Raw genomic sequence first — 14,009 nt, 5'->3', positions numbered from 1 at the left:
GAATGAGGTAGCTTTAGTTGTCACATTATAGGTGGTACGATACGCCCATAGTATAGGCAGTCACTTGTCTACCCAAGTGTTTCTCGAGCATTTAACCCTTTTCTGAAGTACGTCAAGGATGATTCTGTTAGCAACTTCTGCCTGCTCGTTTACTTGTGGGTGTGCAAACGAGGTGAAGCAAAGCTCTATACTGTTATCGTCACAATATTCTCTAAACTTTGCATTATCAAATCGTCGCCCATTGTCTGTGACAAGGATGCAAGGGATACCAAATCGGCATATCACATTTTCTCAGAAGAATTGGGTAATTTTCTTGGTGGTTATCTTGGTTAGTGCCTTAACCCTAATCCACTTTTTGAAGTAGTCTATGACTACCACGATGAACTTCCTCTGTCCCGACGCCACAATAAATGGACCAAGTATATCCATTCTCCATATTGCAAAAAGGATGTGCGTGCTGATGGATGTAAGCCTCTCTAGGGGCTATCGAACTATTTGAGCATCTGTCATATTTTTTTACATAACCCTTTGCATCGACTAATATAGTTGGCTAGTAGAACCCCAACCGAGTTATCTTGTGAGCGAGGGCCTTGACCCAAGTTGTTATCCACAAATCCCCTCATGGGCTTCCTTAAGTGCTTCCTCTGCTTCAAGAGGTCTCAAGCACTTCAAGTATGGAATAAAAAGGACCTTTTGTAAAGAAGGCCTTCAATCAATGAATATCTCAATACTCTTACCCATAACTTGTGTGCCTCCTGGGCATCATCGGGGAGCCATCTAGTCTCAAGGTGGGTTTTGATGGGATCTATCCAATAACTTGCCACACCAATTGGTGCTATCAAATTTATGACATGTATAATAGGGGTCTTCAGGACCTGGAAGTAGATACTTCTCGGGTAGTTCTCGATTTCAGACGCGGAAAACTTGGATAGGGCATCGGTCGTAGTGTTCTCCTCTATGGGAACGTGTTTCGCATACCATTAATCAAACTGAGTCAGTATTCCCTTCACGACTCTCAGGTACTTGGCCATAGTATCAACCTTGGCCTCAAACTCTACATTGACTTGAACAACTACAAGTCTTGATTCTTCACATATCTTAAGATTTTTATCCCTCACGGCTCTATCCAAGCCTACGACGAATATAGACGCTTCATATTCTGCTTCGTTATTCGTAATTGGGAAGTCCAACTTCAAAGCATACTCAATCATGAACCTTTCGGAGCTTTGCAAGACTAGGATTGCACCACTAGATTTTGTTTTGAATGCTCCGTCAAAATGGAGAACCCAATACTCTTTCAAAGTTGTACCTTCATCTTTCTTTTTTCTTCTCCTTCTAGGGTTACTATCTCTTGCCCCACGAATTCTTGGTCGCTAATGGTGCATTTGACCACGAAGTCTGTTAGGGCCTGACCATTGATGGCTTTTCGAGGCTTGTACTTGATGTCAAATTTTTCTAACTCAATCACCCATTTGATGAGCCTTTCACTGGCCTTCGGGTTATGAAGAATGTTTTTTAAGGGTTGGTCCGTTAGGACTTCGATCTTGTGTGCCTGGAAGTATGACCTTAACTTCCTCAAGGCTATGAAAAGAGCAAGCATAAATTTCTAAATGGTAGAGTAATTTAACTCTGCTCTGTGGAGCAACTTGCTTACATAGTAGACATGTTTCTGGAGTTTCTGTTCTTCCTTTATCAGTATTGCACTCACGGCTTGTTCAGATACCATGAGGTATAAATAAAGGGTGTCATCCAGACTAGGTTTGGCCATCAATGGGGCCTCATTCATGTACTTCTTCAGCTGTTCAAAGGCCTCTTGGCTCTCAGTTGTTCGTTCAAAATTCTTCACCTTCTTAAGGGTTTTGAAAAAGGGCAGACATTTGTCTCCAAACTTGGAGATAAACCTCCCTAGAGCTGTGATTCTTCCTGTCAGCTTCTGAATATCCTTGATGAAGCATGGTGGCCCCATGTCCAGGATGGCTTTGATCTTGTCGAGATTGGCCTCGATTCCCCTCTTTGAGGCCATGTGACCCAAAGATTTTCCAGACCCAACACCAAAAGCACACTTGGTGGGGTTTAACATCATCATGTGGTGCCTCAGCACTTCGAATGCCTCTCTGAGGTGATTAATATGATCGGCCTTGGATAGGCTTTTGACTAACATGTCATCAACATAGACCTCCATAATCTTCCCAATTAGATGGACAAATATCTTATTTACCGACCTTTGGTAAGTAGCTCCTGCATTCTTAAGTCCAAAAGCCATAACAAGATTACAGAAGACAGCAAAGTCAGTAATGAAAGTTACCTTGGGGGTGTCATCTTTGTGCATTTTGATCTGATTGTAACCGTTGAAACCATTCATGAAACTCAGCATTTCGTGCCCAGTGGTGGCATCGATCAGGGTATCAATCCTTGGTAGCGGGTATCAGTCTTTAGGACAAACATCATTCAATTCAGTGAAGTTGATGCACATCCTCCACTTCCCATTGGCCTTCTTGACCATTACGGGGTTGGCCAACCACTCAGGGAATTTCACTTCCTCAATGAAAACATATTCTAGGAGCTTCTCGACCTCCTGTTTAATGGCTTCCAGCCTGTTAGGGGCATAAGTTCTCTTCTTCTGCTTCACGGCCTTTTGAGTTGGATTGACGTTCAGCTTATGAGTTATAAGGTTGGGGTCAATCCCAGGCATATCAGCTGCCATCCAAGAAAACACATCACTGTTCTTTTGTAAGAAAGTTGTCAATTGGCCCTTCAAGGGCTTGTCCAAAGATGCTCCAATATACGTGACCTTCTCCGGGTCTAAGGAGTCTAGGGGAATTGAGAATCTCTGCTGGATTTCCTTAAAGTTTTTCATTCTCACGGACATCCATGTCTTCTATGTGGAGGACCTGCCCCAAGTCCCATCGGTCCTAAGTGCTACAACATAGCAACTGTGGGCCATTCTCTGATCTCCTTTTGCCTCACCAACACTGTTCCTAGTTGGGAACTTTAGTACCATATGGTAGGTTGATGGAACATTCCTGTTCTACCCATGATGGCGTTATAACTAGAGGCTTCCCTATCAACCTGAAAGTTTAGCATTTGTGTGGCCTCCCTGGGCTCTTCCCCAATAGTTACGGGAAGTTGTATTGCTCCTTCGACTTGGCATTTCACTTGATTAAACCCGTAGATGGGTGCGTCGGATGGAGTCAGTTGAGAATTATTATAGCCCATCCTTAGGAACGTGTCATGGAAAAGAATATCCACGGAAGCTCCGTTATCCACTAGGACCCTCATGACAGGACAATTCCAATAATTAGTGTGATAATTAAAGGATCATCCTAAGGAAATTTTAAACCTTCAAGGTTTGGGTCACCGAACTCGAGTGTCATCTCTGACTTGGATCGCTTAGAAGGTTCTCCGACTATACTCATTACCTACCGCACACAAGCTTTTCGAGAGTTTTTTGTAGTTGCAGTCGCTATAGGACCTCCTGAGATTATGTTGTTTACTGGACCTCGGGGCTGTGGGTTACGATCCCTGTCGTTACCTCTTCGATCGTCATTTCTTCGATCATTATCTCTTTTTTGGCCTCCGACCTCTTCACCCTTGGTCAAACGTCCAACTTCCCTCTTCGGATCAAATACTCAATCTCATATTTGAGTTTCCTACAATCATCAGTATCATGACCAACATATTTATGGTACCTACAATATCGGCCCTTGTCTCCTTTTTCGGGGTCTCCCCTTAATGGCTTCGTCCATTTGAACTCTTTGTACTTCTCAATTTCCATAAGGATTTAGCTCCTTGGAGCATTTAACCTCGTATATTCATTGAACCTTGGTGGTTGATTCTTCTTAGAAGAGGAGTCAGATCTTTTTCCAGTTCGAGGATACTTGTCCTTGGCATCATACTTCTGACCCGTCTTCCACTTCTTGTTGCCTGCGGGCTCATTATTTACCACTGTCTTCTTCATAATTTTCTCCACCTTGATATACTTTTCGGCCCTATCCTGGAGCTGCAATATGCTTTCAGGATGGCGCTTGGCCAGTCACATCTTAAAGAACTCATGTGATAACCACATTTTTCTTGGTTAAAACACATATATATAGAAGTAATTTAAATTGTTTTAGTTATAAAAAAAATATTTTATAACATGAATGGCTAAAAAAAACTTTTAATTGTGTCCAAACTTTTGTAATATATATTACTTTTGTGAGTATATATTTTAAAATATGTGTTGTTACTTTATAAATATATTTATTTAATTAGTGTTTTATGTAACCAAAGACTTCAGTCAAAACTACCGTTAGTGGAGATATACATCAGTTTAAAATAATGGTCACATACCATTATTTTAACATCGCAAATATGGGGTCAAGATTTGGTGTCACTGAACAATCTTAACATAATATAAAATAATATACAAATGACCCCTTAATTCCGGATCATTTACGGGTTATGGTATGAAACAAGAATCTAACCTTCTAAAATCTACAACAACTAAAATACAAGTTTATTACCTCTGTACTAATTCCCTTGTCTTATTCATTTTAACATCTTCATCCACTGCTGAGATCTTCTAGATTTTGCTGTCTATTGAAAGCTATTCACTTTTATCCTCATTTGTCTTTGAAAGAAATAAGAATTTACAAAGTAAGAGTGAGCCAAAAATGCCTAGCAAGCACACAATTGATTTCCAAGTATCAATATCAAAAGAAGTTTCCGGACACCATATATAAATAATTTTTTTAAAACATTTCTATTTATTTGGAGTAGTTGAGCGAATAAACATTGCCCGTTATTAGCCCTTGATTATGAATCAAAAGTGTCGAGCAATTCTCAGATTCATCTTTTGAATCAGGGTTTTGTCCAGTTTTGCAATCATTAAACTTTCCAAGAGAGAATGTCGTTAATGACGATCAACAATAAATTAGACTGGACACTAGAACCAACATATGCACTATAATCTGCTGATCAGTCAGGGTATAGTGCGGATCTATACTCATCTGTATAGACCCACCAACATATAAGGTAACCAGGCACTATGGCCTCCGTAATTAAGGGTCCAACCATCTCTGACCCTTAGGGTCTAGTCCATCACCGGCCCTCATCGTAACCATCCATTCCATAGAGTATTTTGATGTCAAATCACTTTGATTTCAAAACATCTCGATTCAGGGTTCGTAAATAACCCGAAATAATGGGTATTTGCTCAAGAGATCACAATTCATACTAAGGAACAAGAAGAAAAAGGTACTTGCTTTATCGTCAAACCGCTAACCTATTCTGGATATGATTCCAACATTCAGGTCCTTCATTGGAACCTTGTTGAGCTTGACGATTGACCACTAGGCTATTTCTAGAACGACATCAATCCTCGGGTTTTCTGACTAGCACCTATAGAGTCGAAATATCCTAATTCAGACAATCGTTTATGCTTAACACATCCTTGTTATCAGATCTACCTATTCGATGTGAAATAGCGACTAGTATTTATATGTATTATTGAAATACACATAACAATTAAGGTTCATGTCTTCGAAGTTCAGTTCGGTATTTATTTTCAGAAAATACGTATACTCGTTATTTTTTAGAAAATAGGGTAATCGATTATTTACAAAATATCTGATTATAACACGTAATTAAGTTTCGTAATTATATTTTTTTTGTTCGACTTTTCAAATACTTGTAGGTCACGTTCCCGTATTTTCGGAATTAATTTCCTGAAAATCGTGCAGCGTTTCCTCTATTTATCGGCTTACCCGTCGAAACATAATCGATGTCATCAACCAATCAATCACAATCAGTTTACAATCCAAACCCATATACCGATACGATTCTTAACATAATTAATTATTCTATCTTCAGTTTCAAAATTAATTTTACTGACTAATTTTATTTATTTATAATTTAGGACTCAGAATTTATCATCATCGTCCACTGTCGGCTCGCCGAGGCTCATCGCCGATGGAGGTAAGATTCGCAGGTACCCAAATAAACTTGGGTGTCCGACACGAATTCTACCGATATCGTAATAATTTCCGCACAAAGTATAATCTACTTTCACGAGTCTAATCAATTTAATTTCTGCAGAAATAATAAAAATGAAAATAAATCAAAATCGAATTAAGAAAACAGGCAACATGAAACACACGCGCACCATAATAATCGCACGCGCCACCACACCTCTCGAAAATTTCCGAGAGGCGGCAACGCCAAGATCAATGAAAAAACAGGGCCGACACAATACATACACAAATATATATATATATATATATATATATCAACAAGTTTAAATAGAACATACACAACCGGAATGAACCGGATCAAGGCGGCGGCCGGAAAATAAAAAAACGGCGGCCAGACTTACAATTAACAGGGGAAACAAACGAGAGCAGAGAAGGAGGGGAAAGAGGGAAAGAAGAGAGAAAGGGAGATGGGAGAAGAGAGATTAAGAGAAAGTCGGGAGAGAGAGAACAAAGATGCTAGAGAGAGAGACTGAAGGGTGAGCAGGGGAGAGAGACAAGGGAAAAAGATTAAACAGAAGAGATAAGGAAAGAAATAAAACTTATCCGATTTTATTCTGCAATTATCCTGAATTGATACCGTATTTATTGATTTAATAAACACTTGATGGATAAAATAACTCAAAATTTTATGAGAATAGCTTTAAAATTCTCGGGGTAATTAAATATTAATAAAATAAAATATTTATAATTTTTAAACCATTTTTGAATCGTACATCTGACCGCATTTTACGATTTTAATGAACAAACGTGCGGGTGAATTTAATCCGAAAATTTCCAAAATAATTTTAAAATTCTCGAAATATTCCAAACTTAATAAAATATGAATCTCGTGATTTTTGAAGCATTCTGGAATTTATTACAGAATTTACACTTAAATGCAATCAGATAATCATTTAAAGATGAATAATTGATAAAATATTGATTTCTGAATTTTATAAATTCCTAAAAATAAATATTGAAATTATAAAAGCATAGAAATAATTTTAGAAATAATTTCAACATTTATGAGAATAAATATTTAATTAAATCACTTTTAAAAGTGAAAACAATACAACTCAATATTTAATAATATATTTAATCCTCAAATACCACAGAGTCACATCCAGTTAATAATAAATACAACACTCTGCTAATAAAATCATAACATATTTTATTTATTTAATAATTCCAAAATTACACTTATATATTGGATCCGAAAATAAATTATTTAGCCGCTAAGTAACCATAAAAACGATACAATTTAACACCAGATTGGATAATCATCAAAACCAAGCTTGTTATAAAACACTTTATACAAAAATAAAGTAATAATACCCCGTCTTTCGGGAATACGGGTTTTATCGATCTATAAAGATGACTATCATATTGAAAATTTTACGTCGGGACCCGTGCGGGTCAAACCGTACTCCGAATCGAAAAAGTCAAAACACAGAAAGTGTTCAGAATAATCAGATTAGGTTATGAGGGAGTTTTCCGAAGAGTTTCGGGTTGTAAAAATGCAAAAAATGGTTGAAGTTGGACGATTCCCAGTTTTATAACGTAATTTTATAATTACTCAAAATAATAATTATTAAATCTATAAATACTTATAAAATCACATAGCAATCCAAAAATTACCAGAAAAATATCAAAATTATCTATATTTTATTCTGGATAATTAAAAAATTAAAAAATCCTTATTTTATCATATATAAACACCCAACCATCAATATCAATCATCAAATTATCAACCAAAATTCACTTAATAATCACATAATAATTATTTATTGATAAAAATAATTACACGATATTTCCCGGATGTTACAATTATTCTAGAAACACGTTGAACTAATTATGTATATCAATATACGTATTTGCTTCACTTATATTTTTGTACAAGTTCTTCTTAACAAGGTACCTCTTATTCTATTTTCTTATGGGTTCTTGCCTTCTTAAAAATCTCTTTCTCGTGTAGTTACTTGATGTTAAGGTGTTGATTGATATTATAGTAATGCATGTATATATAGGTCTCAGTAGGTGTCTCTTCTTTTTGTTTTCTTTTCAACCTCATATTTTTTTTATGTTCTAACGAATATTCGTTTTGTTATGTTTTGTAATATTTACATATATAATATATTACATATTTTTAGTTGCCATGATTTGCATTTGTATAACATGTTATAGGTTTGGTAATTTATGTTAAATTGTGTAAATATTTTACAGGTGATTGATGTTAAATTTGTAAATGTGTTACGGCCTCACAAAACCAGTTTACATAAGTAGTTAAAATTATTAATACTTAAGTGTTTTATTCTGTTGTTCTAATAAATTAATGTTATTAGTTTAAATATATGCAAAAGAATGAGCGAATTGTATACTTGTTTAAATCATTTATTGGTATAAAAAAAGGTTTATATTCATATTTAGTTTCTTGTTGATTTAATTTTATTTATATAAATTTATTTATGCTAATATTTATTTTGATAATAGAATACATATACTTTTATTTGGGTTTGTTTTTTTAGAACGAGTATTGTATTTTTAGCATAATTCAAAATAGACTGTGGTTGGAATTTTTATTATTTAATTATTGTAGTCAACTAAATATATAAAATTTGTTAAGTTAAATGTAATTTTTTGTGTTAGTTAAGAATTATATTTAGGTGTATGGACGGATGTTTTTTGTCAGGTTGTTTACATGACCTAGCTGTAATTGTATAATTAATATTTTATTAGCTATATATGTTATTAATTAGTGGGAGTTAATTTCATAATTGTTACATTTCTTTTTTTACTTGTGTGTAGTTTTATATTAAAGATTACTTATTTGTTTAATTTAGGCTTATCTCCTCGCATATATCTGAGAATTGTGTATTTGGTGTTTTTTCAGCTAAGGTAAGTTAACTTTTCACACTTTTATTTTTATTTGAAATCTTTTAAATATTTTTACACTACTTTTGTTTTAAAACTTATGGATCAAGTACCCTATTTTAGAAATAAGAATTCCCAGTGAGTTTTGACTTCTGAACCAGTTAGTAATTGCGTATAGTTCCGGAACTAGCCTTCGATACCTTACTAGGGAGTGCTACTTATGATGCCTTCGGGAGCGCACACTCTATGATACCTTAGTAAGGGACGCATTATTGACAGAAATTATGAACTTTCGATACTGTGTCACCAGGTATTTGTGGCCTTAGCGAGCTGTGGAATTAAATTATGTTTTATGTCATATGGATTTTTGGACAATGATTTTGATTTTATAAAATTATGATACTTGATCCACTAGTGTAGAATTGTTTTCTTGCTGGGCTATTTAACTCATTACTTACAAAATTTTCAGGTGCTTAGCTTTTGGAACATCTTAAAGGTGGACTTAATTTGAGCTTGCTTTGGAATAATGTTATAGTGATTATGTTTGTATTGGAGCTGTGTCTCCCAGGATTTGACTTTATTTCCAGTTTAGATGATTTTATTTTTGTCTTGGATTTTAGAATTTTATAGACAATTAGAAACTTATTTTAAGTATGAATAAAATTTGGAGTTTTAGTTTAATATTTAAGTATAATTTATTGTCTGAAAAGTCGGGATATTACAACTCATCTCTAGTCCTTTGCTGTAAGGCTATCATAGCTACCTTGTCGTCAAGATCTGGGACTCTCAGTGCCTCCTTGGTGAATTAGTTCAGGTAGTCTCTAAGGGATTCCTTTGCTTGTTGGAGTATGCCCATGAGGAAAGCCGAACACTTATTGTGTACTCCGCCACTAATAAATTGCTTGATGAAAGTTTGGCTCAAATCCTTGAAGAATCCAATCGAGTTTGGGGGTAGACGACTGTACCACCTTTGAGCCATACACGACATGGTTTGAAGAAAGACCTGACACTTGATAGTGTCATTCACGGGCTGTAGCAATAGGGCGTTAGAGAACGTCTTGACGGTTAGCCGAGTCGCCGGTACCTTCGTATGCTTTGATGGTAGGCATCTTGAACTTTCTCGAGATGTGGGCATTCATTATCTCTTTAGTGAATGGTGGGTTTGGATCATTGGGATCTCCTAAGGGCATCAGATTACTTGGATCGGCCTTTGGGGCAACAACCCTTCTTGGTGTTTGACCTTCCAGGTCTACGACAGGAGGAAAATCCCTTTGCCTCGCTGTAGGTGGAGGTCTTGGAGTCAAGTGCATCTCCAAACCACGCTTCAGCATTTGGATCTCAGTTTCATGAGCCCTGATTTTCTCTTGTACATCTTGGGGAACCGTCCCTTGAGTGCTCCTGGGTTGTTGGTAGCCACTAGGCATTGGCTCCTTATCAGTACGCCTCCTCCTTGGAGCGACTTCTTTATCCAATGATTCGGAGTCTCTAGCAGAGTAGGGTCTAGAGAATTCTTGGTTCTTAGGTGGGAGCTAAGGCACTGATGTATTTGGGCGTCCACCCTTATCCTTCGCTTCGATTAGAGTGTCCACATCCTCCAATTACCTCGGGGTATAGAGGCATCCCGTAAGGTGGGTTGGTGGTCCCTGGGGATATGACCATTGAGTATTCATACCCAACGGGTTGAGGGTTTATAGGTGCATGTAGTTCCTGAAATTGGGGATTCGTCCATTAAGAATCGGGGGATTCGTCCCCTGTGGCAGATCTTGGATTGGGGGATTCGTCCCTTGAGGCTGAGCCTCAGATGCCCCTACAGGGGTTCCTCTTTGTGTGGATGCATAGGTTGAGTGCGGTAGTATCTCCACTACTGAGGCGATCGTCTGTGATGGGATAGGACCATTAGTTCCACTGTTGTTTCTGCTCCGTGTGTTCACTATGGTTGTTGTTGTCTTTCCACAGACGACGCCAAGTATTGTGGAATAAAAATTGGGGTGCGTTAGTTTAATGCTAGGGTTTGTGAGTTTCAAGCTTTAGTGGCTGTTCTCGCGGTGGGGACTGTCTGTCCTCACAAGATGCTTACGTATATCTGTATTGTAGAGAATCAAACCAAAACCTAGTTCTAGGTTGGGAGACTTAATAGACAAGTCTTCTACTTAGATGGTAATTAGGACTCCTGTAAGGGAACGAATTCTGGATATTTCCTTGTAGAAATTTATGTTTGTTTTGGACACATGTCTCTGCTTTTCTAGACGTATTAGGTCTAGTTCATGAACAACTCATGTTCGTGGACCTTGACGACCTCTGCTAGTGGGCTTTGACCGCGTGGGCCGTCTCTAGCCTCGCCTGTTATGAGGCTGGACCAACATTGGGCTTTTAACAAGAATTTCAAGTGTAATTAATGTGACATTTAATGTGTTTTTATGATGTATTTTCTCTCCATATCAGTATCGTAAAAAAAGAGATGAACATGAATAAATTTAATTGAAAATTAACAATTAATATTTTTTTCTAAACAAATATTGACTGTTTAATTTTTTTGAATTTTTTTTTTTTAAAAAATAAGTTATAAAATTATTTTTTATATACATGTCTAAGTAATAGAAAAAATAAGTAAACTAATGAAACTATACTATTGTAATGTGTGGGCGCTAACATAATTCTGAACTTTTTTTATAATAATTTGAGTTATAACGCCAAAAGGAAAATATGGTTGTGAATCAGATCTGGTACTTATAGTGACTCAAATCTCACTCATGCATGAATAAAAAATGTCATAAGAGGGTCTTGCACCCAAATTACCCAATTTGAGATGCGTCACATTTGTGACCTTAAGCATTTTAAGTTAAATAATGTCGTTACTGTTTGTATTTTGGGAAGAATCAAACCTGAGTTTATTCACTTGATACTAATATTTTTTAAATTATTATTTTACCCGTCAAACCTCATTAATTCCTTAATTCCTTTAGAGCCGTTTGTAAACTTACATTTTATTTTAAATAAGCAATTTCAAATGACATATTTGAGTTGTCTTTTCAATTTCTCATGTTTATATAATTATTTGAATGTCCTGAATTTCAAATGAAATTCAAATTCAAATTCTCAAACAGCTTATTTGATCAAATCCATAATTTTAAATAAAATTTACTTTATCAAAAACGGGCTATTAAGTCAATTATATGGAGAATATAATTTGATTTATCAGGTAAGATAAGAGGTTCAAATTTTACCAGCCAGTTAAACTCTTTAAAGTAATAGGGTCGGGACAAAAAAAAATTACTTTAGCAAGTTTATTATTTTATCAGGAGTAAAGATACAATGTGTCTATTATGTTGGACCGGAAAAAAATATTATTTTAACGAGTTTATTACTTTCTCGATTATTATTTTATCGAGGTTTAACTCTATTTCTCTTCACATATGACAAGGGTTTATATAATTTATCTAATTTTTTTAAAAAATTTAAAAAATAGATAGTAGATAAATTTTTTAAGCAAATCTAAATATATTATCAAAAATATGTGAATTCATAAATTTTATTTGATTATAATAGTAATCATGTGAAATGAATAGAACTATTTCGTTGCATATTTAAAAGTATCTATTTAATATTTAATATTATTTTAGCTAGTGATCAAAATGATAACTAGAATCAGTGAACTAGTCACTTCGGTAACCAACTGGATACTTAACCTCATATTAATGGCAATCAAACATAGAAATAGATAAGAAAAGGACCACAGATACCAACTTCCTCCAAACCTAAAAATGTGACTACTTAACAATTGTTTATATGTCATCGGAATTATACAAATCGAGAAAATAATAAAATAAATTATATTAATAATTAACAGATACTCGTTTGTAAGACAAATAAGATTATTAAAAAAATTATCAGGCATACTATTAAAATTCTTATATTTCACTTTTAATTTTTATTTGAACGAAACAAGACATGCAATTTAAATATTACGACCAAGTTTAAAAGAAAGTCATGCAAACCAAAAGCAAGCCGTCTGAGGCTGCTTTACAAAGCAGAGTCTGTTAATTAAAAGATAATTGTAATTAAGCAGGTATGAATCGTGGAATGACCCTCGCCACAGCATTAGCCTAGCCATTACACAATAGTTCTAAATTCTAAATTAACTAATATTCGAAGCTTTGAATCTTTTCGCATTGTAAACAAGCCATGTGGAGTTGATAATATACTTACCATATGGTCAATTTTTGTTACTTAATTAGTTCCAATTTTATTGCCATTCCAATGGAACCATTCAGCAAAAATTTCCACTATGTACTTGTTTCAGAAATAATACTAGCTATGATGTGATTGATAACAACCTTTCGATAATGAAAGGTTTGGGGTAAGTCCTTTAAATTTATGACTATTAAAAATAGTTTAAGTAGTTTAATTCTTATTGATGTGTGATGATTATTGTTGAAATCTTGCCATTTATCAAAAGAAACCACTTAATTATAAAACTTGAACCCCAAACCTAATCCCAGTGTAATAGCTGCTTAACTCCAAAAAAATAAAGAATGCTTTAGTAATTCTTGTTAGATCTATTATTAGGAAGTCATGTTTGAAGTGTGATCAATATTTATTATACCACACATTTTATATACATAATACTCATATGTAAATGATAACACAAATTTTACAATTAAAACATAAGGATATTTTAATTAATTACATACATTTTTTTTGAATTTACAACAAACCATTATGTGCAACTCATCTTATTAAAATTTTCAATTTTTATTTAAAAAAATTGAAAAGAAGTGATGCATAAATTTCATGGTACCAATAATTTGTATATTAATCAATATTTATTTTTGTGAACCCGGATGCATATATATTGGAGAAAAAATATGACATTACATTTACCTTTGGTCACAGAAGGCTACAAATGAAACATATGCAGGAAATATTACTCTTGAAGATTCAATTGCATGATGTTATAGGTGTTTCAATAGTTGAAATGGATATGATCAATGAGGCATGCATCCGTTAAAGCCGTAGAATTAGGCCCTAAAATCTTACTTTCTTCCATCACCAAATTTTATCTTGTATAAATATATTTAGTTCTAGATATACAATATATATTCAGATAGGACCGACTCATAAAAGTTGATAGGCAGCTCAAAAGCC

At 34.9% G+C, this 14,009-nt stretch overlaps 1 protein-coding gene across 1 annotated transcript; it reads right to left on the bottom strand.

The window, feature by feature from the left end:
* Nucleotides 1–2,425: 2,425 nt before the first annotated feature.
* LOC141702473 (uncharacterized) lies at nt 2,426–2,857 on the bottom strand. Its single transcript, XM_074506137.1, has one exon. The coding sequence runs from the start codon at nt 2,855–2,857 to the stop codon at nt 2,426–2,428; it is 432 nt and encodes a 143-aa protein (XP_074362238.1).
* Between the last annotated feature and the right edge of the window lie 11,152 nt (nt 2,858–14,009).

Source organism: Apium graveolens, chromosome 2 (assembly GCF_009905375.1).
Source record: "Apium graveolens cultivar Ventura chromosome 2, ASM990537v1, whole genome shotgun sequence".
Lineage (NCBI taxonomy): Eukaryota > Viridiplantae > Streptophyta > Magnoliopsida > Apiales > Apiaceae > Apium > Apium graveolens.
The sequence above is the reverse complement of the archived record's forward strand: the minus strand, read 5'-3'. Positions and strand labels throughout refer to the sequence as shown.